This window comes from Polypterus senegalus, chromosome 2 (genome assembly GCF_016835505.1).
Source record: "Polypterus senegalus isolate Bchr_013 chromosome 2, ASM1683550v1, whole genome shotgun sequence".
NCBI lineage: Eukaryota > Metazoa > Chordata > Cladistia > Polypteriformes > Polypteridae > Polypterus > Polypterus senegalus.
Genome location: NC_053155.1, coordinates 294,083,469 through 294,110,522, shown reverse-complemented (window position 1 = coordinate 294,110,522; position 27,054 = coordinate 294,083,469). Strand labels below are relative to the sequence as shown.

Below are 27,054 nucleotides of genomic sequence, written 5' to 3'. Positions count from 1 at the left end.
TGCCCGGGAGGTATTGCAAAGTCCATGATGGCTCCCCGGACGATGCATCAGAGGCGCCCCGCCGGGCATGGGACCCGGCTGTCCGTCACATGGCCCCTCCCTCAGATGAGGCTTGTGGGCTCATCGCCTGCCCCGCGAGGGCCGGTCTTCCAGGATGGGGAGTCGGCATTCCTGGTTCCGCTGCGCGCCTGTAAAACAGAATAAATAGGTCTGGGGCGCTGCCTCGATGTCCTCGACAAGCCTCGCCAGACATGGCCACCGCGCCACAGTCATAACACCGCCGACTCTCCAGTACGCCCCTCTGCATGCGGAAGCAGGCGGGAACATCTGCCCTTCGCCTCCGAGGAGGGCTTGTGACGGTTCCGCTTCTCTGCAGTGCAGCCCTCCTTCGCTCCAAGCCGCCAGGCATACACTGCTCTATGTACGGGTTTCCGCTTCTCTTCCGTTCCCCTTTTCCTTTGGGTCGCACTGGCGTCTGAGTCCCCTATGAGAAAGGAGGGACCCCGCACCGCCGCGCCCTTTGGACTGCCGCAAGACTGGCGCTTAGCGGTCGGGCGGGTTGTTCCCGCACGCCGTCCGCCTTGCTGTCAGTCATCACAGCAGCCTCGTGGTGGGCGGGTCCGCCTGACAGGCAGTACTAAGCAACACTGCTGCCGCCGCCCCGCCTTCTCTGCGGTGCCGGCTTCACTTACCTGCACCGCCTGTCCTGCCGGTGGGAGGCTGGCCACCCGCCACGGCCATTCAGCCAGGGCCCCGACGGGATACCGAGCTTCTTCTCCAGCCCCTCCTTCGCCCCGACAGGACCTGAAAACTTGTAAAGGGACTGTAGGGCGAGGACAACGGACTTCACCTCCCCACAGCCCAGGAAATATTAATAGTGGCGGCCGGCGGTGGATTTGGTCTCTCCGTCGCCCACGCCGATCATCAAGTTAAGAAGACCCTGTGGATCCCCACAGGCCCCTTCGGTAGTCTGGAGGAGAGGGAAGGGCGTCCGCCATCCCCGCCTGCCGATCCTCCTCGGCGGGTGATTGACACACGCCCCCTGCTTACCTGTTTCGCTGGAGCCGCTCCTGCCCCACTTGCAGGGCGCCGCTGGGAAGCTCGTCCGGCTCTCTCCGCCAGCCGCTGGCTCAAGCCGAGGGAAGACACAGCCCGCCCGCCACCCCGAGCTGGCTCCGCTGCCATGCCATGGACACTGCCCCTGCCCGCACCGGTGCTTCGCCGGCGGCCCAGGAGGTAGGATGACCCGCAGGCGAAAACATACCCGCAACTCGCCACCTACCTCCGTTGCAACCCGGCGGCGGACTAGCGGGCGCGCGCCTGCCAGTTGGCCTCTGTGTCCGCCCGGCTTCTTCCCCATGACAAAGCGCCTGCAGCAGCTCCTCGGCGGCTTCGTTGGGTAGTCCCCGCTGACTTGCGTGTGCCTGCTTGCGCCCCTGCCGCTGCGCGCGCTGCGCTGTACCGCTGCGGTGCTGGCTTGCGGCTCCTGCCGCTGCGCGCTTCAGTGCGCTGTGCTGTGCAGTCCTGCCCGACTGTTGCCTGTAGCTGCGCGCGGAGCGCCGCCCGACGCCGCTGAGCCGAGAACCGCGTCTCAAGCTGTTGCGCCGCTATGCCGGGTCAGCAAGAGTAAAACGCAGGTTCCACCCAAATGGACGGGCCGATCCGCACGACTACGCCTAGTAAACAAGGCGCTTTATAGCCTCCACCCGCATAGAATAGGCAGAGGCACGGTTCACACTCACAAATATTTATTTTTTCAGCTGTGTGACACGCCTTCCCCGTGCACACAGCCCAAACACAGTCCAAAGCACAAACACAAAGAAGCCAAACACAAACCCACACTTTCCTGCTCCACCACTCCTCCCAGGCAACCTCGCCCTCTTTCTCCCGATTCTGGCCTCGATTGCTGGGAGGCAGGCCCTTTATGCCCCACCCGAAGTGATCCAGGTGCCTGACCAGCTGGTCTTAATTGCACCTCCGGTGGGGCTGATAAACCGCCCAGTGTGGTGGCTGGATCTCTGCAGCACCCCTAGCGCCACCCCATCTCCCAACCTGGTTGTTGTGGTGGACTCCATGTCCCATGGAGCCACGGGGAGATTGAGGAGGAATCCAGTGCCAGGGAGACTGCCCCAAGCCCGGGAGGTATTGCAAAGTCCATGATGGCTCCCCGGACGATGCATCAGAGGCGCCCCGCCGGGCATGGGACCCGCTGTCCGTCATATATATATATATATATATATATATATATATATATATATATATATATATATATATATGTATATATATATACATATATATATATACACTCACCTAAAGGATTATTAGGAACGCCTCTTCAATTTCTCATTAATGCAATTATCTAATCAACCAATCACATGGCAGTTGCTTCAATGCATTTAGGGGTGTGGTCCTGGTCAAGACAATCTCCTGAACTCCAAACTGAATGTCAGAATGGGAAAGAAAGGTGATTTAAGCAATTTGGAACGTGGCATGGTTGTTGGTGCCAGACGGGCTGGTCTGAGTATTTCACAATCTGCTCAGTTACTGGGATTTTCACGCACAACCATTTCTAGGGTTTACAAAGAATGGTGTGAAAAGGGAAAAACATCCAGTATGCGGCAGTCCTGTGGGCGAAAATGCCTTGTTGATGCTAGAGGTCAGAGGAGAATGGGCCGACTGATTCAAGCTGATAGAAGAGCAACTTTGACTGAAATAACGACTCGTTACAACCGAGGTATGCAGCAAAGCATTTGTGAAGCCACAACACGCACAACCTTGAGGCGGATGGGCTACAACAGCAGAAGACCCCACCGGGTACCACTCATCTCCACTACAAATAGTAAAAAGAGGCTACAATTTACACGAGCTCACCAAAATTGGACAGTTGAAGACTGGAAAAATGTTGCCTGGTCTGATGAGTCTCAATTTCTGTTGAGACATTCAAATGGTAGAGTCAGAATTTGGCGTAAACAGAATGAGAACATGGATCCATCATGCCTTGTTACCACTGTGCAGGCTGGTGGTGTTGTAATGGTGTGGGGGATGTTTTCTTGGCACACTTTAGGCCCCTTAGTGCCAATTGGGCATCGTTTAAATGCCACGGGCTACCTGAGCATTGTTTCTGACCATGTCCATCCCTTCATGACCACCATGTACCCATCCTCTGATGGCTACTTCCAGCAGGATAATGCACCATGTCACAAAGCTCAAATCATTTCAAATTGGTTTCTTGAACATGATAATGAGTTCACTGTACTAAAATGGCCCCCACAGTCACCAGATCTCAACCCAATAGAGCATCTTTGGGATGTGGTGGAACGGAGCTTCGTGCCCTGGATGTGCATCCCACAAATCTCCATCAACTGCAAGATGCTATCCTATCAATATGGGCTAACATTTCTAAAGAATGCTTTCAGCACCTTGTTGAATCAATGCCACATAGAATTAAGGCAGTTCTGAAGGAGAAAGGGGGTCAAAGACCGTATTAGTATGGTGTTCCTAATAATCCTTTAGGTGAGTGTATATATCCTCTTCAATAAAACCCCTGTGTGCGTCCAGGTGTCCGTGTGTGTGTGTCTTCTGGTGAAGTGCGCATGCGTGGGGCCACACGGCACGTGTTCAGTCTCTTCCTGTGCATTCCCTGTGTGTGCAGAGAGAGAGAGACACACACACACACACACACACACATGTGCGTGCGTGAGAGACAGACAGACAGACACACGCACACGCACGAGACACACACTCACACACAGGCAGGCCCGCATGGGGGACAGACACGCACGCACGCACGCCCGCACACACACACACACGCATGCAGGCCCGCGATGGAGACATGCATGCATGCGCGCACACACACACACACACGCAACAGAGACAGACAGACAGACACACAGGCGCACACGTGCATTGTTGCAATGTTACTTTTCTTGGTTGTTTATTAGATCACGGATTTTTCAAATGTTAATTTTTTTTCCCTGTACTTAAAACTCATTAAAAAAGGTGTTTTTAGCGAGCGGTCGTAAGGCTATAGCGCCAACTCTTGCAGTGTTAGTTTTCTCTGTTGTTCAAGGTTTTCTTAGTGTTATTCAATGTTTTTACATTTAGTTTACTATTACGCTGCGCATTCAATGGTATAATTAACTATATTTGTGCTTAAAATCTTAAAAAATATATATTTACATACAGTTCATACGGTCTGGAATGGATTAATTGTATTTACATACAATCCTATGGGGGAAATTACTTCGGTTCCACTGTATTACTGTCTGACAAAATTACAGGCATTTTACAGAAATACAAACCAGTATTACTGAGAGAGAAAATTTAAAGGCACACAATACAGTGACGCATATTACAGCAACATACAAGTTCCCTTGCCATTTAATATAGACTGTTCCTACTTATGTTTATGCACTACTGTTCTAGCACCCGTTATTGTAACGGAGATATATATATATATATATATATATATACTGCTCAAAAGAATTAAAGGAACACTTTTTAATCAGAGTATAGCATAAAGTCAATGAAACTTATGGGATATTAATCTGGTCAGTTAAGTAGCAGAGGGGGTTGTTAATCAGTTTCAGCTGCTGTGGTGTTAATGAAATTAACAACAGATGCACTAGAGGGGCAACAATGAGATGACCCCCAAAACAGGAATGGTTTAACAGGTGGAGGCCACTGACATTTTTCCCTCCTCATCTTTTCTGACTGTTTCTTCACTAGTTTTGCATTTGGCTACAGTCAGTGTCACTACTGGTAGCATGAGGCGATACCTGGACCCTACAGAGGTTGCACAGGTAGTCCAACTTCTCCAGGATGGCACATCAATACGTGTCATTGCCAGAAGGTTTGCTGTGTCTCCCTGCACAGTCTCAAGGGCATGGAGGAGATTCTAGGAGACAAGCAGTTACTCTAGGAGAGCTGGAGAGGGCCATAGAAGGTCCATAACCCATCAGCAGGACCAGTATCTGCTCCTTTGGGCAAGGAGGAACAGGATGAGCACTGCCAGAGCCCTACAAAATGACCTCCAGCAGGCCACTGGTGTGAATGTCTCTGACCAAACAACCAGAAAGACTTCATGAGGGTGACCCAAGGGCCCCATGTCCTCTAATGGGCCCTGAGCTCACTGCCCAGCAGCATGCAGCTCGATTGGCATTCGCCATAGAATACCAGAATTGGCAGATGCACCACTGGTGCCCTGTGCTTTTACAGATGAGAGCAGGTTCACCCTGAGCACGTGACAGAAGTGAAAGGGTCTGGAGAAGCCATGGAGAACATTATGCTGCCTGTAACATCATTCAGCATGAGCAGTTTGGTGGTGGGTTAATGATTGTCTGGGGAGGCATATCCATGGAGGGTCACACAGACCGCTACAGGCTTGACAAAGGCACCTTGGCTGCCATTAGGTATCAGGATGAAATCCTTGGACCCATTGTCAGACCCTATGCTGGTACAGTGGCTCCTGGTGCACGACAATTCCTGGCCTCATGTGGTGAGAGTATGCAGGCAGTTCCTGGAGGATGAAGGAATTGATACCATTGACTGGCCACCACACTTTCCTGACCTAAATCCAATAGAACACCTCTGGGACATTATGTTTTGGTCCATCCAATGCCACCAGGTTGCACCTCAGACTGTCCAGGAGCTCAGTGATGCCCTGGTCCAGATCTGGGAGGAGATCCCCACAACACCATCTGTCATCTCATTAGAAGCATGCACCGATGTTGTCAGGCATGTATACAAGAACACAGGGGCCATACAAAGTGCTGCATAATTTTGAGTTGCGGCAAAATGGACTAGCCTGCCACATAATTTTTTCACTTTGATTTTTGGGGCGTCTTTGAATTCAGGGCTCTGTAGGTTGATCATTTTCATTTCCATCAAACAATGTGGCATCCTTTCGTTCCTAACACATTACCCAGTCTATATCAGTATAGATATCCAGGAGGATTTCTTTTTCCCATTGAGATCTGATGTGTTTTCAAAGTGTTCCTTTAATTTTTTGAGCAGTTTATATATATTTATATTTATATATATATATATATATATATATATATATATATATATATAAATTCTTTGTTCTTCCAGTTTATAATGGGCTCTATAGAACCCTGCATCTAAATTTGATAGAAAAGCCTCAATACTTACCAAATGCGTACAATTTTCAAGCCAAAATTGCCAACATTGTAAGATTACACACACATTGTAAAACAGCATATCCATGTAATTTTAAGAAGGAAAGAAGCAAAAGCAAACTATTGTTGTGAGATTCAGCCATTTGAAAAGGAGACCAGCTGTGATTTTCATGTTTCCGCCAACTTCCCCATTTGTCTTACTCCACAGTACACTCTCTCCACTCTGTAGACAGACACTAACAGTGGAGGGATAAAATCACACTTTTGACTGCATGTAATCTTTTTTGTTTATATATATTTATTGAGTTTATTTGAAGCAAATAATATTCCATTTAGACAAGTCAAACTTAGCAAACCAAAATTCAACCCCAAACCAAGAGAAAGAGAGAAGAGCCAACAACCAGAACAAATCTTTAATCATTAAAAGCAGCAAGGAAGAAACAGTATCCTTTTCCGCAATATAGCTGCTTATTTTAAAATGTATGCACTGATAGGATGTTGCCGCACCAGCCACACAATGAACCACATGGATTGGGACACAAGTGCAGCGGGTGACACCTCAGCACCACACTAGAACAGTGTGTATTTTTTTTTTTTTTTTACAGTGGGTGGAGTGCCCATCCTGCCACCAACCCTCAGGTTTTCCCTGCAAGCAGGCGGGCCTTGCTCAAGGGCCCAACACAGAACTGTAGAGCCACTTTTGGCATTTACAGGATTGGAACTGGCTATAGATCCTTAGCCTCAGAGCCACCACTCCTCCCACAAAAAAATGAGTCAATGAGCGAATCTAATTTATTTTAAATTATTTGTTAATGTATATAGGATGCTTTGTAATAGAAAAATAAGCTTGAGAAGGATGTTCATCTTGACTGTGTTGATTCTCCCTGCTAATGTGAGATAGTCTACCTTCTATCTATTCACACCTTGTTTAATTTTTGCAGAATTTGTGCAGAAAGCAACATTTTGTTGACAAAGAGCTTTATATTTACTTGTGATATTTACCCCTAGGTATTTAAACTGATCAGCTAAGATAAGTAGTAAGGTGTCTAGTGTAATATTGTGTGCTAGAGAATTCAGTGGAATAAACACTTTTTATTCAAACTGGTTTGAGTCCAGTCTTTTGAAAATCAGATAGTGCTTTTAGGACTGCTACCATGAAATTTTGTGGCTCTGATATATACAGTACCAAATTGTCAGCATATCTCTGATGCATTTTGAAAGTAAACAGCCAATGGCTCAATGGCAATTGCAAAGAGTAGTGATGATTGGGGGAATCCTTATCGATTACCACGCTCTAGTCTGAAGTAGTCCAGAAGAATGTTGTTAATACGAACCGAGGCTTCCTCAATAGTATAGAGTAGTTTGATCCATACAGATATGTTCGGGCTGAACCCAAATTTGTGCAACATGGTGAATAGGTAGTCCCAATCAGCTATATCAAATGCTTTTTCTGAGTCCAAAGATAATGATGTCTGAGGTGTTAGCTTCTAATCTTCAGTGCTTTTTTACTGTAATAAATTCACTCTTTAAATGTAAGTGTCTGTCTTTAATAAATCCGTTTTGGTCTTGTGATGTTACCAATCCTACTAGCTAGAACTTTGGAGAGTATCTGAACATCATATTCAGACGTAAGATTGGACTGTATGATGCACACTGTAGTAAGTCCTTATTTTTCTTAGGCAAAACAGAAACTTTTCGCCAAACATTAATTAGAGGTAGAATTCTACTGAATATAATCTTTCACTAAAGACAAGATACTGTGTGGTCCAGCTAGTTTGATAAAGCATGTGTGTGCTTCAGTGAGAGAGAATATTGAAGAGACAACGACTGCACAAACATTATAGGTATACATGCAGTGCTTAAACAGAATAAAGCTTGTACAGCGTATTGGAGCATACTCCCCAGCATCAAGCCATGCATACATCCTTCCATCCATTCCTCCTCCTAGCCTGCTTACCCATGGCAGGGTCACAGTTCAGCTGAAGCCTATGCCAGCATCCAGATACAAGGCAGGAACAATCCGAGGCAAGGGCGCCAATCCATTGCAGAGTGAATGAACACACACACATACACGAGTGCCAATTCTCCAAAGTTTAACAAGACCTAAACTTAGGGAAGATCAGTACAGATTGACAGTCATTACTGCCCCCTAAAACACTTCAGTCTTCCCTATCGTGCATTAGCTTTTTCAGTTTTGTTTTTTTATTTTGATCATGTGCATGCAAGAACCAACATGGCAAAAGTAGTTTGGCTCTTGATAAATGTCTGTGGCTTTTATTAAACATACAATGTGATCACTTCAGTTCAGATATATATTGTTAGGAGTTTTACTGTACTTTATACACCTATCTGTTCTTTTCACTCTGCTGCCACTCGTTGTGCATTTCGCCTTTTGGTCTATGTAAAACAACCACTAATTGTAAAGGGGTAGGTTTGAGCATTGCATCGCAATACCTTCATGGCTGCTATAAGTACAAAAATGAGACATATCCTTACCACAAGAGAATCGAACTATGAATCTGTGACAGAATGACTTTCTAGTTTACTTTTGCTATCACAGAGATGCCTCATAAACCTAGAAGGCACGTCTTCTTAAGTCAAACCCTTAGCTGCTTCAAAGTGGACGTATTTGGCAAGTTTTAAGGCTTTTTCTATCACTTTGGATGCTAGGTTCCATAGAGCCCCATTGAAAGCTGCTAGAACAAAGTGAAAGAAGCTGCAGTGTTAAAGTAGTATTAATGTTTTAGCCTATATAAGGGACTACATACAGTTATACAAATGTGTCTCATTCAGATGTCCTGTGCTCTTTGCTTTAAGGTATGGAGCTGCTGCAGGTGTCGCAACTGACAATGCTGTCAATTCTGCAATCAACGTTGGTGTTACAGCTTTTAATATCGACAACCTCGGGATTAAAGCTGTAGTTAAAAAAACTGGAAAAGAGACTGCCAAAGTCATTCTCGAAGACTACAAAGTTCAGGAAAAGAAAGAAGAAAAATGAATATTTTATTAGAATAAATGTGGGAATTATTGATGGATCGATAGCATGACCCGAATACTAATATTGGTGTATACAAGGTTATAAAAGTAATATACTTACATTATGGATTTAAAAGGATTGGTCTTGGGTATAAAAGATGAAATTCTTGTTTGCTAAATATCTGAAAACCAAACAAGCTAAATGTCCAAAGCTTAAAGTATTTTGGTAAATTATTAATAATGTATATTTTTAATATATATAATTTGATTTTTTTTTTCTTGTTATAGATGACCTGTTATCAAAGTTGAACCAGCAGAATGTGTTTTTCTTAACTAATCAGAAACATGATTTACCGTTGTAAGCTGTGCAGGATTAACAACAAAGCAAAAACAACAATCAAATAAAATATTTGTTCCACCATACTGTTTAATGACTTCACATGAATGATTGCCACAACCTGGGATTTTATCCTTTGCTGCCCCAAAAAAGTGGTTGAAATTCCTCTCACATCCGTTACAGCAAGTAGTCTTTTTGGGCAAGTCACATTTAATTTTGTATTACGTGATGAGTAAAGGTTTGCTTAGGCTATTAGCAAAGGACATCCATTGTTAAGGCAGGCAGTGTGTGGCATAGTGGTTAAGTCTCTGGACTTTAAATCCTAAGGTTCTAGGTTAAAATCATGTTGAGGACACTGCCTGTGCTCCAATTGGATAAACAAAAGAAATGTAACCAATTGTATCCCAAATTCGGTAAGTCGCCTTGGTTAAAGGTGTCGGCTTAAGTACATGTAAAAATTAAGTCTCACCAGTCATGTTTGGGGTTAAGGACACTCAAGGACATCGGTTTTCTTCATTTTAAGCCACATTCAACTGTTCCTTTGTGTTTTAGGTTGTTGTCCTGCTAAAACGGCAAACTTCCTCTCCATGTTTAAGCTTTCTGACAGAGAGGAGAAGGTTTTCCTTCAGGGCTTGTATGTACTGTCCAGCATTCTTCTTGCCATTGCCAGTCCCTGCTCATGAAAAGCTTCCCCACAAAATGTTTACACCAACACATTTAGATCGGGGATGATATTGCCATTTTACTGTATATACACCACACAAACTGCTTAGTGTTCAAGCCAAAAAGTTCCACTTTAGTCCTATCAAACCATAAGAGTAATCAGCAGGGCTTATTCCTTGCCACTCATCCATAAAGGTCCTCTTTGACTGAATGGCAGATGTCAGTGACTGCGATTAGAGAGGCAGTTCACAACTCAACAAGACACAAGACATTAAACAGAGTAATAAGTGGCATTACAGTAGCCTCTCTGACAAGTGGCATGGAGCCTGGGGGTCTGTTCAATGCTCTTGAGTTGGTCTTGTATCTTTCCTGTAGCTGTGCTGCTGTATAATTACAACCCTGACTTGTTTTGAATGCTCTTTTGACTTGCCTTGTCTTTACCATATCGCTACCATACTGTTCAACCAAAGGGAAGGGGGTTTATTGACAAATTTCCTTCTGTTCAGACAGACTAAATTCATTTTCATCTAATCCAACAGTAGGTTTATCCTCATATATCCAAATTCAGTGATTTGACAAGGTAATAGACTGCACCAGACCAAAGTTACCCTTGCATTTAAGGGAAGGAGTACTTTTAGATTTTACATTTTTAGCAAATTATTTAAAGAATCTCATCTGGATTCTTTCAATTTGGCATGTTGTACACTGTTTTGCAGATCAGAATTTCTAACTTTTATCGATTAGAATCGTATAAAATGAAATGAAAGATAGTTTTGGGGCAGAGTACTGTTTCAAACACACTATAAATAGGAACACTACACTAACAAAATATATTTGACTTTAAAATTTGAAGTACTGTACTAATCAGGTAAAGAGGTAACTGTAGCCTTGGATTGATGATTACAGTAAAAGATGCCGTACAAATTTAAGCGGATATGAAAAGCAGCAGTTTCATTATGGAGTGCACCTTTTTACCACAACGCTAAAACTATACAGTTGTGGCCAAAAGATTTGAGAATGGCACAAATATTGGTTTTCACAAATTTTGCTGCTTCATTGTTTTTAGATCTTTTTGTCAGATGTTTCTATGGTATACTGAAGTATAATTACAAGAATTTCACAAGTTTCAAAGGGTTTTATTGACAAATTTCCTTCTGCTGTGTTTAGACAGACTAAATTCATTTTCATCTAATCCTACAGTAGGTTTCTCATCTGTATCAAAGAGGTAAGACTGACAAATTTAATTCAGTTACAGACTGTGCAGGCGCCTTCTCTACACTTTTATTTGAAATACGGCCCATTAGTCTAGTGCTTAAGCGCAGAAGCACTAATTCAGATTAATTTAACAATGTAGTCTGCAATACATATCCCATCACTCACAACATGCTCATTCAACTGTGTCACTTTCAACATGTTCATCCTAAAGCCTTTTTGGCAAGTGCTGTTAAAATACAGTGCATTTTTCATTCCAACAGATGGTGTATACACAGAACACTGGAAGCTTAAAAAAAGAAATGATAAAAGAGACTTATTGAGGAAGTACCAATCCCATTGAAGCCCAGTGACTGTCACAAAGGGGAGTACCCAATGGTAGCACAGCAGAGATCTCAAATGAATAGGTCTTAATGGAATTTGTTATTTATGTATAACATTTATTCCTGATCTCATTTTGCTACATTAAGTAGGGCAGATCATCATAATGTTTAATGGACTCAAATGAGATAAAAAGAATGTGTACTTATTTTCGTTTCCTATTTTAGTTTCCCTTTATTGAGTTAACATTCTTAATTACATGCCATTTGGTATAGGATTCTCAACAGCAGTGTCACTGTTTGCAATGTATCATCTGCATTGCATTTTTCATTCCAACAATTTGTTAATAAATACATTAGAAACTATATTCTAACAGATGGCACATCCCAAATGTTAACACTGAATATAAAGTGTAACCACCAGACTGACAGAATTCATATTATACAAATAAGTGAGTAAATTCACCTCTTTCCACCCTTATTTTTCATTTAAATTTAGAATCAGTGTCATTTCCTTGTTAGAAAGAATTCAATTCATTTTATCCGATAAGTCCATCTGTGCTAGTCAATGGACATCTTGAGAAGGTGACAGAGTAAGACCAGTTGTGCATTGCCAACTATATGTTCAGTTTTATTTTGGTTTTGTTTTTTTAGCACAGGCTGTCGAGACCAGAATTCAGAGGTCAAGACTTTGACTTGGAATTTGGAGCTCAGTATTATTGGACACAAAATGAAGTATTTATGATTTCCTATACTTCCTGACTCACACATATGAAGTAAGGTCACTATCAGAAATAACTGTTTTTTGACAGTGATCTTACTCCATATATCATTGTCATAAATAATAATTTAAGTCAAATTTATATGTGTTAATTATGCTTGCGCTTCTGAAAATTATGAGTACAGTTCGCTTAAGTGTGAAGAAACTGTGCCACAAAGGTGTAAACCTGGAGTTATTTCTGACAGAGATCCTACTCTATACATACACGTTAAAGCTTTGGTCGTCTGTTCAATTGCCGCCTTGATGTTGCGCGTTTGTGATCTAACTGGAGGTCTCTAGGATCAGAGTTTTCCCTACCAACATTTAGTGAATGTCCGTGGGCTATCACTCCTGGCTGTGGCGCTAATGCATCACAGGGGGGCGCACCATTGGACCCTCAATTTACTTCACATGCGAGTCTTTGGGAGGTCTGGCGTAAAGCCCACAGATATATGGGCAAAGATATTTTCTGTCCACCCTGGCCATCGGACCTTACTCCTTTTCTATGTTAACTAATGTTGTCTTATTTTAATTTCTTATTTTGTCTTTTATTTTTCTTTTCTTCATTATGTAAAGCACTTTGAGCTACTTATTGTATGAAAATGTGCTATATAAATAAATGATGTTGTTGGGGAGAACGTGATCATCACGTGAGCCCGAAGTTATTCGCTTCCAGCCAGTTTCTTATTCACACAACTTGTGCAAAGCAGTTACTTATTCAATGTTAAGAGCCAGTCAAAATATTCTGCAGCATACAAAATATTAACGTGCATCACTACAAGTAAAATAGGCACTTTATTTGAAGAAAAGAAATCAGTTTTCCACATTTTCTACTTGATCAGATACAAAGGAGTTATATCAAGTCCAACTTAAATTTTTGAAGTTTCACGACAAGGCAGGTTAAATGTCAGTTCGGTTTTGCCCAGCTCAATGACAAACTTGGCACACTGTTGTATCTCATGAGTAAGATGTACTCTGATGTTTAATGGGCACAGTAAAGCATTAGGTGATTTTGGACAGTGGAATTTTGCTGTCCCAGTGCGGTTACATGGGTCAGACTGACTGGCAAACTTGACAATGAAGGAAATTAACTGATTTTTAATGGGAACTGTAAAAGATTAAATGGAGTTGCACCACCCAAGTTGTCACAATTTTGAGAAAATGCAGATGCCTTTGTTAAGTTGCAGTTATGTTTTGCACAGACCAATGAGAGTACCTAGTTTAAACTGACTAGCAAATTTGTCACATTCCCATTTTTAATGACTAGGATTAACTTTGATGTTTAACAGGAACTGTAGAGAGTTGTGCAGCATTTTGCTGCCTTTATTTGCATAGCTTTTTGACAAGATTCCTTTTTTATGTTGCATTTGAGATTTGCCTGGTCCAATGTGAATTCAGGGGGCAAATTGGCTGGCAAACTTGGCATATCCAATGAATAGGTTTCACCGTGATGCTCAATTGCCACTGTAAAGGGTTAAGTGGCACTTGACCACCCTAATTTTAATATCTTTGAGACAAGATGGATGCCTTTTTAAAATTTCAGTTGCGTTTCTCTTGGCCTAACATGGTTATATGGGTCAAAGTTGGCACACTGTAATCTGATGAATAAGATTTATGTGATATTTAATTGGCACATATAAAAAGAAATGAAAAAAGAAAGAGCTTTATGCTTCAGCTTCCCTGTGAGTCTGCCTCTGCTCGGGATAAAGTGGATTTAGAAATTGGATGAATGAATGGATAAATCTGCAAACAAAATGAAAACAAAGGTATTGGGAAATATTATTTATTTAGTCTCAACAACAAGAAATACAAGTATAAATAATTAAATGGGTCATGAAATATGCCTTTTGTTCCTTATTCCTTTATGTCATTTTCGAACCCCCTTAGTCCTGAACAGGGTTCTGCTGGAGCCTATTGCAGCCAACATAGGGCACCAGTCCATCGCAGGGCGAACACACACACAAAATTTAATACCACCAAAGCACGTAACCTGCATGTCTCTGGACTGCGGGAGGACACGTGAAAAACATGCTGACTCCTATATTTAAAGTTATTATGTATTTATTGTCATATTTCACAGTTCTTTGATTTATTTTGTTTATTTATTTTTGACCTAAATATTCCTGCATTATAAGGAGGTAACATCATCCACACTCGGCCGTTAATCTAACTCGGTACTTTTACAGCAAAATCTCTTAAAAGCAGTGCCATCACGAGGGGGCTGTTTCAGAAGTTTGTATTGCGCAAAGCCCCCTATTTTTACGTCTGTGGTGTAGTTTTGTATATATTCATATCCTCCATGGGGGGGTCATATTTCCACTGCTCCCACCCCAACACTAAATCTGTGACCAAGTGTTCTGAAATCTGAAGGTTAAGATGGGAGCTTTCCACAACATCTTGCTCTCTTATACATGTATGACAAATATCTGGACACTAGGCTAAGACGTTAAGTAAAGTTTAGAATGCACTGCTATTAATTTGTTAATTTCATGCTCACATTTTAATGTTAACTGCATGTTGTCATTATTTAATTCATTTCATTGTGTCGAATTTATTTTGTTTTTTGCGTTTTGGAGCCACTTTAAGGGGGCTAGGTGTGAAGTATGATCGCTGTCAAAAATAACTCCAGCTTTCCACCTTTGTGGCACATGCGTAGTAACAAAAAGCGATTGTGTTTTCCTCGACAGCAAATGCCTTGTACCTCCAATGATATATTTTTGTCAGTTTGTTCACGCTTGAGAATTGTTCTCGTAATTTTCCGAAGCAAGTGCAACTTTCAGAAGTGGAAGCGTAACTGACGTTTGAAATGTAAATTTCACTTAAAATTACTACAAGTTATTTTTGACGGCAACCTTACTCCATACACAATCTTAGTAAGTGAATATGTACAGACTAGAGTTGAGGCATCAGAGAAGAACCAATTATGCATGAAAATTGCCCACAGATTCTCTTGTAAATTCACACCACAATTGTTGTTACCATTACAACGGTGTGACCACTAACATTAGTGCATTTATCAAGCTACACTGAAAAAGATTCAGCCAGTTGATATATATATTTTTTTTTTAACAAATCGCTGAACACTCTACTGCTACCACAGCATGAAGAAGCAAAACTTCATGTATTGTTGATGGTTTTATCACTTAAGCCATGGAGCAGGGAAACAGTTGAAGTTCCCCAAGCTTTGTGGGTGATGTTACAGATGCTTTTATTATTTTTGCTAAACAGTGAGCTGAACTCTAACTAACATGACATGTTTACTGCTTAGATTCTGATAGAGCTCAGCCCCAAGGTACTTTTGGCCAACAGTTTCTGAAGGTAAATCCAAAAAGCACACATTTCCCTACATCTGTTATTTTATTCCAGTAGCATATACACTTGGTGGGTGTGTCTTAGCTACTACTCCATCTTAAAACAAAAAAACAAAAAAAAACCTGTGGCACTGACCACAGTGCTAACCCACACTATTTACTTCTAGCATTCTGTGAGGTTGACGATAGATTACTGGGCAGAGAAAACAATCATTTATTAGTAAATAGTTGTCATGTTTTTGTAAACGTGCTAATTCCTTGTTTGACTATTGTGTCTTTATTCATGCTCCAACACTTCACAGACCCCTCTTTGAGATCCACTAATCTGAAAGTTCATTGGCAACAACCCCTCTCTCACACTGACAAATGCAGGAAACATGCCTGAGCTAATGAACATAAGCACTGGAGAAATGCTAACACCGCAGTTCACAGGGAGATGTTCATCCCAATGGTCCAGAATGAGTTTGGTCATCAGATTACGGAATAGGGAGACTTGACTGCATTCAGATAGAAAGCAGCTGCTCAAGAAATAAATACGTTCGCACATTTAATCCTGCTCAAGGCAGTATAACCTTAAGGAGCCATTATTTTTTCAATTTACAGGGCATTGAGTATTATGCACAAGATTCATAAACTTTAAACCTTGGTATCTGGTCTCTTAAGTTCCCTTTTTGTTTTTGTCTTGTTCATCTGTCCACATGGAATATCTCAAACCTCAGTGGACAAATTATACTGGTCTCTGGTACACAATTTGTAGAGAAAGTTCATTTTTTGTTAAGGCATCTCAAATAAAGAATACCATGCACATTTTTGATGTTTTAAAAACACATTTAAAAGCACTGTACTGCGGAGAGAAAAAACGGAAATACTAGCACCATAGCACTGCCGGGAAAGGCCTTGAGAAGAGATGTGAAAATTAAAGGGAAGGGACAAGGCAGAAAACCAAGAAGTCCTATTATAACACCAGAAAACTGAGAGGAGAGAACACTGGGGCATCTTATTTAGAAAGTAGAATTTAATTTTGATCAGAGTGCTTGAGAAATATATGTTGACATGAAAATATAATTAATTGTTTACATGCCAAGTTTCGAGTTGAAAAAAAGATTTTTTGTGAACATTTATTTATAAAGATTAGCAGATAAATGACACATTAACAGATATGCTCAATCCAGCTGAGGGAGAGAGGACCAGAGCCTATCCTGGAAGCCTCTGGGGCAAAGCAGGAGGTCTCTTTAGCTGGGGCGGAAGTCGATCACAGTGTCCATTAAAGCACACACGCACACTTGCGCATTTATAAACAATCAATGACCTAAACATATGCATATTTGGAACAAGAGGAGGGGAAAAAATGCAGAGTTACTGATAAACGAGTAGTTCAGTGCTTTCCTCAATTGGTTTTGAACTTTAATACTTTAGCAGCACTTTGAAATGAACCTTATCTAATAAACAGTTTGGCTGATATTAACTTAAAATTCAAATTAGTATGAAAAATGAACAAATTGTAATGTTCTTGAATGAAAGACATTTAATATAAATATTGATACAGAATTAAGCATGTCATTGTACAACTGCACAACGTTTGCTATTTATAGGCATGACTCAAAACAAATGCGACTTCTTGGAAGCCTACATGTTTAACAGCTCACCGCCACATTTTGCAGCTGCCACTCGTTCCAGCTTCGATTGAGCCTGCCAACAAAACAAAGAGTACAATTAACATTACTGCTAGATATCACAGTTTACAGGGTACAAATACTAGATTATACTGGACTGAAGGCTTCAAGCAGAAGGACCTTAATAAAACTGTGTGTGATACTAAGAGAAAAAGTGTACTAAACGCTTAAACAATTTCAACAAGCCAGTCATAATGACTAAGCAGTTTGCAACTACTGTACACTTTAGAATCACAATTATAATTCGGCATAAACAAGATGCACAGTCCAAAGTAATAGCAAAACTGGTGTAAGTAACAGTAATGAGGGCACACATCAGTCTGACTGGGGCCTCTTTCTACTCCACATTACCAAGCTTTTTAAATTAAGAAAACATATTAATTAGAAAGTAATATGTTGATGTCCATGAGACACAATGACCTTTTTTCATTCTCTACCAATTTTGAAGTTTTGCTTTTAGTCTTTGTTTTTAATTTGGGAAAACAATTCTATACAGAGTGTTTATTGACATCACCCTACCTAACAGACCCAACCAGTATAGAAAGATGTTTTTTATTCAAATGTTATATGCTAGATTGTTTCTTATACATAAACACAAGAAATGTAATAAGTCCTTGTATTCATTGATGTTTCTTGTCTGTTATTGGTATCACACTGCTTTCACCACTCTGTGGGAGACGTGTAAATAAAAATTTCATTTTACAAATGACAATGAACATATGAAAGAACCAATGGATAATCGTACCTCCAGGGACAAGTCTACTTCAATGAATGAACATAACATCTACACGTGGACAGATCAACTACAATCTGCTATTGGTGTATAAAAATCAAGCATCAAAGAGGGAAGAAAACTGTGCAAATATGGTTTTTGGGTTTCCAATTGTTTGAGTAGTTCTAATGCAAATGCTTCACATTGTCTTGACAGAATGGAATCTTTTCTCAGGAATTCTAAAGTTTGGAAAGATTTATGAATTTTATGGAAGTAGAGAGCATGGATGACAACAACATTTTACAATTAATCATATCAACATAAAATAGTAACTCTCATAAAAGTCCTCAATTTGTCACATTACAGAGTGTTTATTTGAACATATAGTGTAGCATTTTTAAAAGTTTTCTTTTGTTTCTGCTCTTCATGTAAATGTGCATAGCTCAGCATAACCGAGTATCTAGAAAAGTGTTGGTTATTCTCCATAATTTATGAGAGGTTCAAGATAGAGAAAAAATAACTTCAAGTGATATAATAATACATGAACTCATAAAGAGCAGAATAGTATGCAAGTAAATTATAAAATGCTTTAGATGTAACAAAAGAATATGAACAAAACTGAATACAAATGTCACTTTTGTCTTTCCATAAAAGTTTAAAGAAAATAAACATTTAAACTGGCTTAACACAGTACTACATAATTTTGATACTTCTCAATAAAGTATTGTACAACTACAGGACACTCTTTAATGCTCAATGTTAGCACCTGTAATGCTGAATGTTCCAAATCAGAAGTTGCTTTAATACATAAATGAACTAAAGCTGCATAATTCTTATAGTTTTACTGATAATTCTAATAGGAGCCACCCTACTGAGCAACCAGTGACAAATTATACTAAACTAGTGTGAAAAGTGAACTTGGCAATTATTTTCTGGTCGCAACAGTTTCTACAATATCACAATACCTGTAGTCAAGTTTCACTTAACAATGCCAAAAACACGGCCAGAGAAGGCAACTGACAATGAGACGAAGGAAAGTAATTGATGCTGGTTATGCCAGTTAGGAAGTCATTCAATAAAGGAAATAAAAATACAAATGAACTTGCAATAAATTATTGAAAAAGCAAACGAAAAGCAAAAACTATCAGTACTGCCTTGCACATGGCTTATTACAGTACAACTTTATGGTGCCGTGAGGAACGAGGTTTCATTCACTGTTACATGATGCTTAAGCATACTTTTCATGAATCATAAATAGATCCTGTAATAATGCATTAGCCCGCTGATAAAAATCCAGTTCGCCCTGTCTTGGTGCCAACCTTATTTCAAGGTTGAGTTACTTAAGTATTGTAATTTTCATAGCTTGATGGGTAGATATCAAAAGTGCCCTGTTAACAGTGATATTTTATTTATTAACATAGCCATATTTTAGCATACTTCAAATTAATACTTTTTTTTTTTTTCAAATAATACATTATCTGTATCTTTTATAGAGTGAAAGGAGGCAAACTCAGCACTGAAGTTAGGCCTCTTTAGCATTTTAGTACTTAGATAACCAAACCCAAACGGAATCTTAGAGAAGAAATACAATGCCAAATGTAACAAAGTGTCTATAACTAGCACCAGATGCTTTGCTTTATTTGACATGATAATCAAAAATCACTTTGTACTAACTCAGTCTGAGGAGAAGCAATGATCTACAAGAGAATGGGAAGACAGTTGTGCTACTGCTAATAAAGTAAAGAAGGTGTTATTTAATTTAACAATCAATGCTAATGTCTCATAATAGTGTTTCATTATCAGTGCAGACTAAGAGATTTCTTAAATTACCATTGTTCCTTCTTCAGGTCCTTCCTACCCCTAATTTGTTACACTTCTATTAGTATATTTTACATATTGTGGATACTCAGGAAAGGGCAGAGTGGACAATGTATTATGTGCTTTTACAAATGTTGGCAATTTGCCTATTTAGGGTTTTACATTTAAATAAACAAGAATGTGTATATTCTTGAAAATAAATGTTAGTCCTCCAGTTTAAATGAAAAATGTGCATTAGTATGTGACTTATCTTGTTACAGGATGACAGCTTTTAGCTGAAAGGACCTAATGTGACATATCAAGCACAAAATTCTAGTACCACTGTTGAAACAATATTATAAAACTTTTTGTTCATTGGAACAAATTATTACCTTATTGAAAGATTTGTTAAGATGACTTATGGTCATATTGTGCTGAACCAGGCATTTCTGGTATTCTGCAAGCTTATTGGATTCCTTTGTAAGCTGTTCTGAAAGACATTTAAACAAAATAAAACAAGCTTAGAAAGACATGCATTTGATTATTTTGTACATTTCAAAGTTAAAACTGAAAATTATTAATTCACAGATACAACATTAAAGCCCTTCTACATTTAACTTTGAGCAGATTACTTTAAACTAAAACTGCAATTGTTAACAAAACATCTGGCACTTTACATCTTACTTCTTTATTAAACTATGGTTGATATTTCTGAAAACAGACAGCCAATCAGAAAGTGAAGACATGTTATCAGTTTACATATTATATGCAGACTTCTCAGATACACTTTCCAAACATACTGCTCTTTTAATTCCATACAACTTTGTTCACAAGTAACAGATACCTCTATCCATTTTCAGACATGATTATTTAGTTCAGGGTTGTACGGTGGTAGTGATTTAACACAGACAGGATTAGACACAAAGTTCCATCCAAATCTGGAGAAGCGCAACTCTACTGCAACACTGCTCAAATATGCTGTGGCACTCAACCTGGTCTTAAGAGGCCAAAAGCTTGCCAAGAAAACATTCCCCACCACACACACTACCACTCTGTAACATTGACACAATGCAAGTTGGATTGGTGGATTTATGCAGTTTATACCAAATTCAGACTTTTAGCATTTTGCATGTTAACACAGAAATTTAGATTCATCAGGCCAGGAGAGATTCTGTGTCCCCAAACCTTTGATGATTTTACCCACAGAGGGAGCCTTATCTAAATGTTCTTTGCTGACAGTTGAAACCAGTGATGGCCTTCTGCACACTACTGTTTTAAGAGTTGTTATTTGAGTTCTTGTAGGTTTTCATTTAGCTAGAGCAAATGTGCTTTTGACTGCTCTTATTAACATTGTGAGGTTTCTCCACAGACCAGCCACTCAGTGTTCTGTTGAGTGCACTATCCTCTATGACTTCATTTCAAGAAAATTCCAGACGGGCAACTGTTTGATATGCTGGAGCCAACATGTCTGACAACAGTAACAACTCAGTCAAAGTTGCTTCAATCATGTGTCTTGCTTATTCTAATTCCTATGTGAACAACTAATACTCCTGACTATGTACAAATCCTACCCAGACTGGTGTTCTGCCAAATGACTAGCTGTTTTGGATATATGTATTTATGTTCATTAACAGATGTACCTAAAAAATGTGTCTGCACAATGTATATGGCACTAATGTGAGGATCTGAATAAAATCTGCATTGTTTATAGTGTCACTCTTAATCTTGCTGTAGTTAAGGGTTGTACAGTTTATCAAGTCAAAATATTCTGTAGCTAGAGAGACTATTAAAACTTCATTTATAATTATCTTTCATTGCATCTCTGATCTGATATTAAATTTTATGTAAAATATACCGATACAATACCTTCATAAACTAATCCACTTTACCAATTATGGATAACTGTGGCCTTAACAGAAACTATTTTTATTTATCATTTCATTAATTTTCTAAAGCTGCTTTTGTCAACCCCATGATCATGGATAGTTGGAGTTTCGCCAGGAAGAAATATTTCCAAGGCTGCCCATCGCGAGAAACACTCAAAAACAGGTTTACATCAAGCCAATTTAGAGTCACAAACAAACCAACACCATACTGTATATAGTATTTATTTATACTGTAGGAGGAACATAGTGACAACAGAGGAATGTTTTATATCAGTAAGAGAAGCTTATAAATTCCATAAAGGCACCTGGCAAGAAAATTAACTGTGCTTTGAGGGCAGGTACAGGAGTCCAAAATATCAATCTATAAAGTTTGAGTAAACACAAAAATTAGCCACTGACTAAAAGATTCTGGCTTTTAATGGAAAGCAAACAAAAGTACGTTTTAAAGACCAGAAACGCCCCTCTTCAGTACCTCTCTTATTGTATGATTGCTATACCACTGCTGCCATCTACTGGTAGTTTAAAAAACCTGAGCTTAGAATATTTTTATTGATTCTTTTAACTGGGTACAGTTGTTATTTCTCACTTTCAAACCTTGAAGCATAAACCATTAGTAATATTCACCCATCCATTACAAAATCTCAGTAAAAATCAGATCAGTACCACAGGAATGTGATTCTCCTAATTATGTAAAAAGTAAAACAGTCAGATTTCATTAGTCATTACAACTCAAAATTGTCAAAAAATGGACCATCATTAAGGCCAATGAGAGTCACAGTATTAATAGCTGTACCCCAGATTTTGGTTTGCCTAGAAAATTGGTGTGTTTTCAGGCAGTCATAAAAGTATCTTTCAGTCACTGTTTTCAAGATCCCCCGGGGCACTTTATGTAACTGGTTCACTTTAACTACAATGGGATTAAATAGCATTCTCTCCCTATTGGTCCACTCTGTTTAGTGCAGCAGGGACGATAATGGAGTGTCATCTTAAATTACAGCACTCCCCACAAAGCTAACCAAGAAAGAAATCTCTCTTTTTTCTGATTCTGCTAAACTCCTATTCCATTATACTTCCTGGCTTACCATTATTAGCTGGTAGGAGACAAAAAACAAGTTAAAACTATCACTACTGTATAGTTTATAAATTATTCCTTGCAGCTACCTACTAATATATCTTCATTAAGCATCCTTCTTATTCTGCAAAAATCAACATAAAGACATGTTTACATACTGTAGGTTGGTTTAAGCTAAGGTGGTCAGTTCCAGTCCTGAACCCAGACTTTGGGATGACCAACCAGATCAGAAGCTTGTTTCACTCTTTTATTGAGCTCGTCTTATTTTGTCACTTTCTTACTCGGGGTACTTGACAAAATAGCTTAGAGCTAGAAAAGTTTGTTAGATATAGTATTTATTCATAATTATAACCACACAGTTACAATTTCCTGAGAGAATTAGTTTACTAATGTATGTGCTTCCAAATCACGTCATGGCCCATGATGAGTTTGCCAATTGCATATTCTTGTCTGCAGTTTACTTCACAGAGGACACGGACATTTCTCACCAGGCACTTTGAACTGTAATTTGGAGCCAGTGTGTCAAAATATGCCACTAAAAATACCATTGTATTTGGCTCATCTAATAAATTCAATATTAAACAACGGGCTTCTTGCCAATCTAATAATTTTATTTACTGCATTTCTTGTACAAAGTGTCCAGTCACCTACAGAGGCAAAACAGTGTCTAGCAGACCAATTCAGGGAACATTTTGGGCTTTGTAAGGTCTTTAATTTTAACAGCTCTATTGTAGAACACTTCACATCCTTTAATGATAGCCACACTGGTCTGTTTGTGTTCCTTCATGGGGCTTCAAAGACAGTTTTGAAAGAAAAACCAGAAGAAGCTAAGCTCATTTTCAGCCTGAGATCACATATATCTGCAGAGCTTAACAGCTGTACAACCTTTTAATCTCTCCCTTCACCTTCTCTAAAGAGAGCTTTTACTCTCCTTCTCTCAACTTTTCATTTGCCTTGGCTTTGTTTCCTCCTATTTATTTTACCTTTATTTATTCTTTCCTTTTCAGTTGTACACCTGATGAATACAGCCAAAACATGGTGTCTTCATTCCCCCTTGTAGATACATGTTTACATGGGTCTACAATAACTGTACTCATTTCATAATGCCTGTGTAACAAGAAATGTGCTGCTTTTAGGTTTTCCTTTAACATAATACATTCTCAGATCCCCTAAATCCAATTCTGAGAGGTTCAGGTTGGTACCCACACCCTATCCCAACAGCATTAGGCGCAAGGAAAAAAAAAAGCCTTGGACAGGCTGGACAGTCCACCCCAAGGCTCAACACATTCACACTGGGATATTGTGAGAGGAACAGAGAAATGGGAACAACATGTAAACTCCATACAGACAACCACCATCCATGAAATTTAAACTCAGAATGCTAGAACAGTGAGGCAGCTTGTTAAAATGTGTTTCACAATATAAAAATTATACCAAAAAGGAATACTACAGACATACATTTAGTAGAACTTAATGAACAAACACCAAACATAGATTTATAAACAGAACTTAATTGTTGGTAGGTTCTACATGCATGCACCTACAGTCTTCTAATTAGGGGAGTATATGCTACAACTACATCTTGCAACCTTTGGCTTCATTTTGTTTAATTTTGTAAGATACGGCTAATGTAATGGGCATCCCTTAAAAAAAAAAACTGCAACACACTCAACAGAAAATTTGTGTCAGAAGAAATAGCTACTTTATAAAAGATACCGTAAAAAGTATTTTTTCTTGCAAGGTTAAAATTTACCCAATGCATCACATTACATTCGATTAACAGTTCAGAGAGGGAGGAGGACCAATAGACCAAAAGCAGACAGGTGTTGGTTTTCTTTTTTCCAGCTAAGTTAACTTTAATAAAGGTAAAATAATATCTTTTGCCCAGCTTCAGTATTTTTAAGACCATTTAATGGTTTAAATGGCCTCAGAAAATTTTGGAAGAGCCATATTTAGGCTTAAGTATTTAGGCCAAGTCTAGTTTTTACACATCTCAAAGTGTGCGTGGAAACGGGCGTACACAATATTTTTGTGTGTATGCACCATTTACACATGAATCCCCAAATTATTAAATGTTAACATTAAATGAAAACAAGTGGAAAAAAATCAGTACAAAGTGCAAATCATTGATAAATGAGTAACAAACTTTTTTTTTTGGTTTTGCTATATTTAATTACAATCATGTATATTTTCACTTACATATTTTTAAGTATTTTTACCCACATTTTCTTAATTTATGCTGTATTTTATGCTTTGTGTAAACTAATCGACCTTTATGTTCGGTAATTTTTTAATTGTTATTATTTAGTATACTGTATATGCATCTTTTAACGGATCCTGGTTTTCCTTATATAGGTTTCTACATATTTTCAAGATTACCTCACAGTTATACCCCAGTAATTTTTATATTGTATGCCAAAGCAGGTTTATTTCTGAAACACTCATGGTTTGTTTGTTTGTCTAAGAACAAAATACTTCATAATACAAAGAACAAAAACACTGCCTCACAGCGTAATGGTTCTGGGTTTTAACTCTAGTTTGGTCAACATAAGCATGAAATTTGCATTTTCCTTCCATTACCTCTTCCCACAAACAGTGCATTAGGTAAATGGGTTATGTTCAGTATAACATTTTATATATCGGGTGGTCCAGATCTAATTATGCAATTTTCTTTACGCTATAATTTATTAAGTCTATTACATAGAAAATCACCCGAAAAATCCCAGACCATCAAGGAGCGTGCAAACTGGCGACATAAAAAATCTTCTTTGTGCCGAACTGGAATCGTCCCCACATAAATCAAAGTCATTCAAATGATCTGGATCTGTATAATTAAATTTGGACCACCCTGTAGGTGAGAATGTAAACGGATAAATGGATGACACATTGGCTGTAACATTTCACTATGGTTTATGGGCAGCAAATCAAATATCCATATTGGCTTCTAAAATTAATTGTGAAAAGCACAACAGTTTTCTTCAAGTTTAAAAGAAAAAATATATACTGTATATTGATACTTTTTTAAAAATAGAAGATTGTATAAAACATGTTTATATGTGGGTGACAAAGTAGGTAGTGCCTTCATCCAAAATTCAAATTCCACATCTTGGAAATGTCCATGTGGCATTTGCATGGGTTTTCCACCAGATAGTCCAATTTCTGTACAACATCCGTAAATATGTGCAGGTTAGTTTAACTGGTGATTCTAAACTGGTCCTTGTGAGAGTGTCAGCATATGCTGGATGGGGATTAGGTAACGCAATTATAGAAATAAATTATATTGTTATACAGTATATTAATGTTCAATTCTTCATAATAATTATTCACAGTGGCTCCAAAATCCATACTGACCCCTACTCTCTCTTCTGTTTCTTTTTCCGGTTTCTTTGTGGTGGCGGCCTGCGCCACCACCACCTACTCAAAGCATCATGATGCACCAACATTGATGGACTGAAAGCCAGAAGTCTATGTGACCATCATCATCAGGTCCTTCCATGAAAACCCTAAATACAAAGAGGACTGTTTGACTTATGTTAGGTAGATTGCCCAGAGGGACTGGGCGGTCTCTTGGTCTGGAACCCCTACAGATTTTATTTTTTCTCCAGCCTTTGGAGTTTTTTTTTTGTTTTTTCTGTCCACCCTGGCCATCGGACCTTACTCTTATTCTATGTTAATTAATGTTGACTTATGTTTATCTTTTATTGTGTCTTCTATTTCTCTATTCATTTTGTAAAGCACTTTGAGCTACATTTTTTTGTATGAATATGTGCTATATAAATAAATGTTGATTGATCGATTGATTAAACATGAGATAGCTAATGAATTGGACTTAAAACTAATCACCAATTCCCCCATTGTGAGAGCCTAAGTAAGTAACTTACCTTGCTAGTGCTCCAAAGTTAAAAAAAAATCTAAAAATTTATAAAATGATGAATGATATTGTGACACAGGTTTCCTGGTAAAAGTCAGAAAAATATTCAACAATACACAGCTGTTCAACAATCGTATTATACATCCCCACTAACAATAAAAAGTCTTAATTGGCTAATTTGAGGTGTTCATAAGAAATAAGTGTAATGACTTAATTCATACGGCAGAAACACAAACAAGAAAGGTTGTGTCAAAAATTTGAAATATTAAAATGTGTGCTTCAATTTAAAAGTCTAAATATTCTTGATTATAATAGAAATTTGTA

The 27,054-nt window shown here is 39.1% G+C and overlaps 1 protein-coding gene across 1 annotated transcript in view; it reads left to right on the top strand.

The window, feature by feature from the left end:
• The window catches only part of sparta (spartin a), a 35,288-nt gene extending 25,749 nt beyond the window's left edge, over positions 1 to 9,539 (top strand). Inside the window, exon 8 of the mRNA XM_039745802.1 lies at positions 8,958 to 9,539. Coding sequence (XP_039601736.1) covers positions 8,958 to 9,138 — 181 coding nt within the window. The 3' untranslated portion in view covers positions 9,139 to 9,539. The remainder of the gene's footprint in view (positions 1 to 8,957) is intronic.
• The last annotated feature ends 17,515 nt before the right edge of the window (positions 9,540 to 27,054 follow it).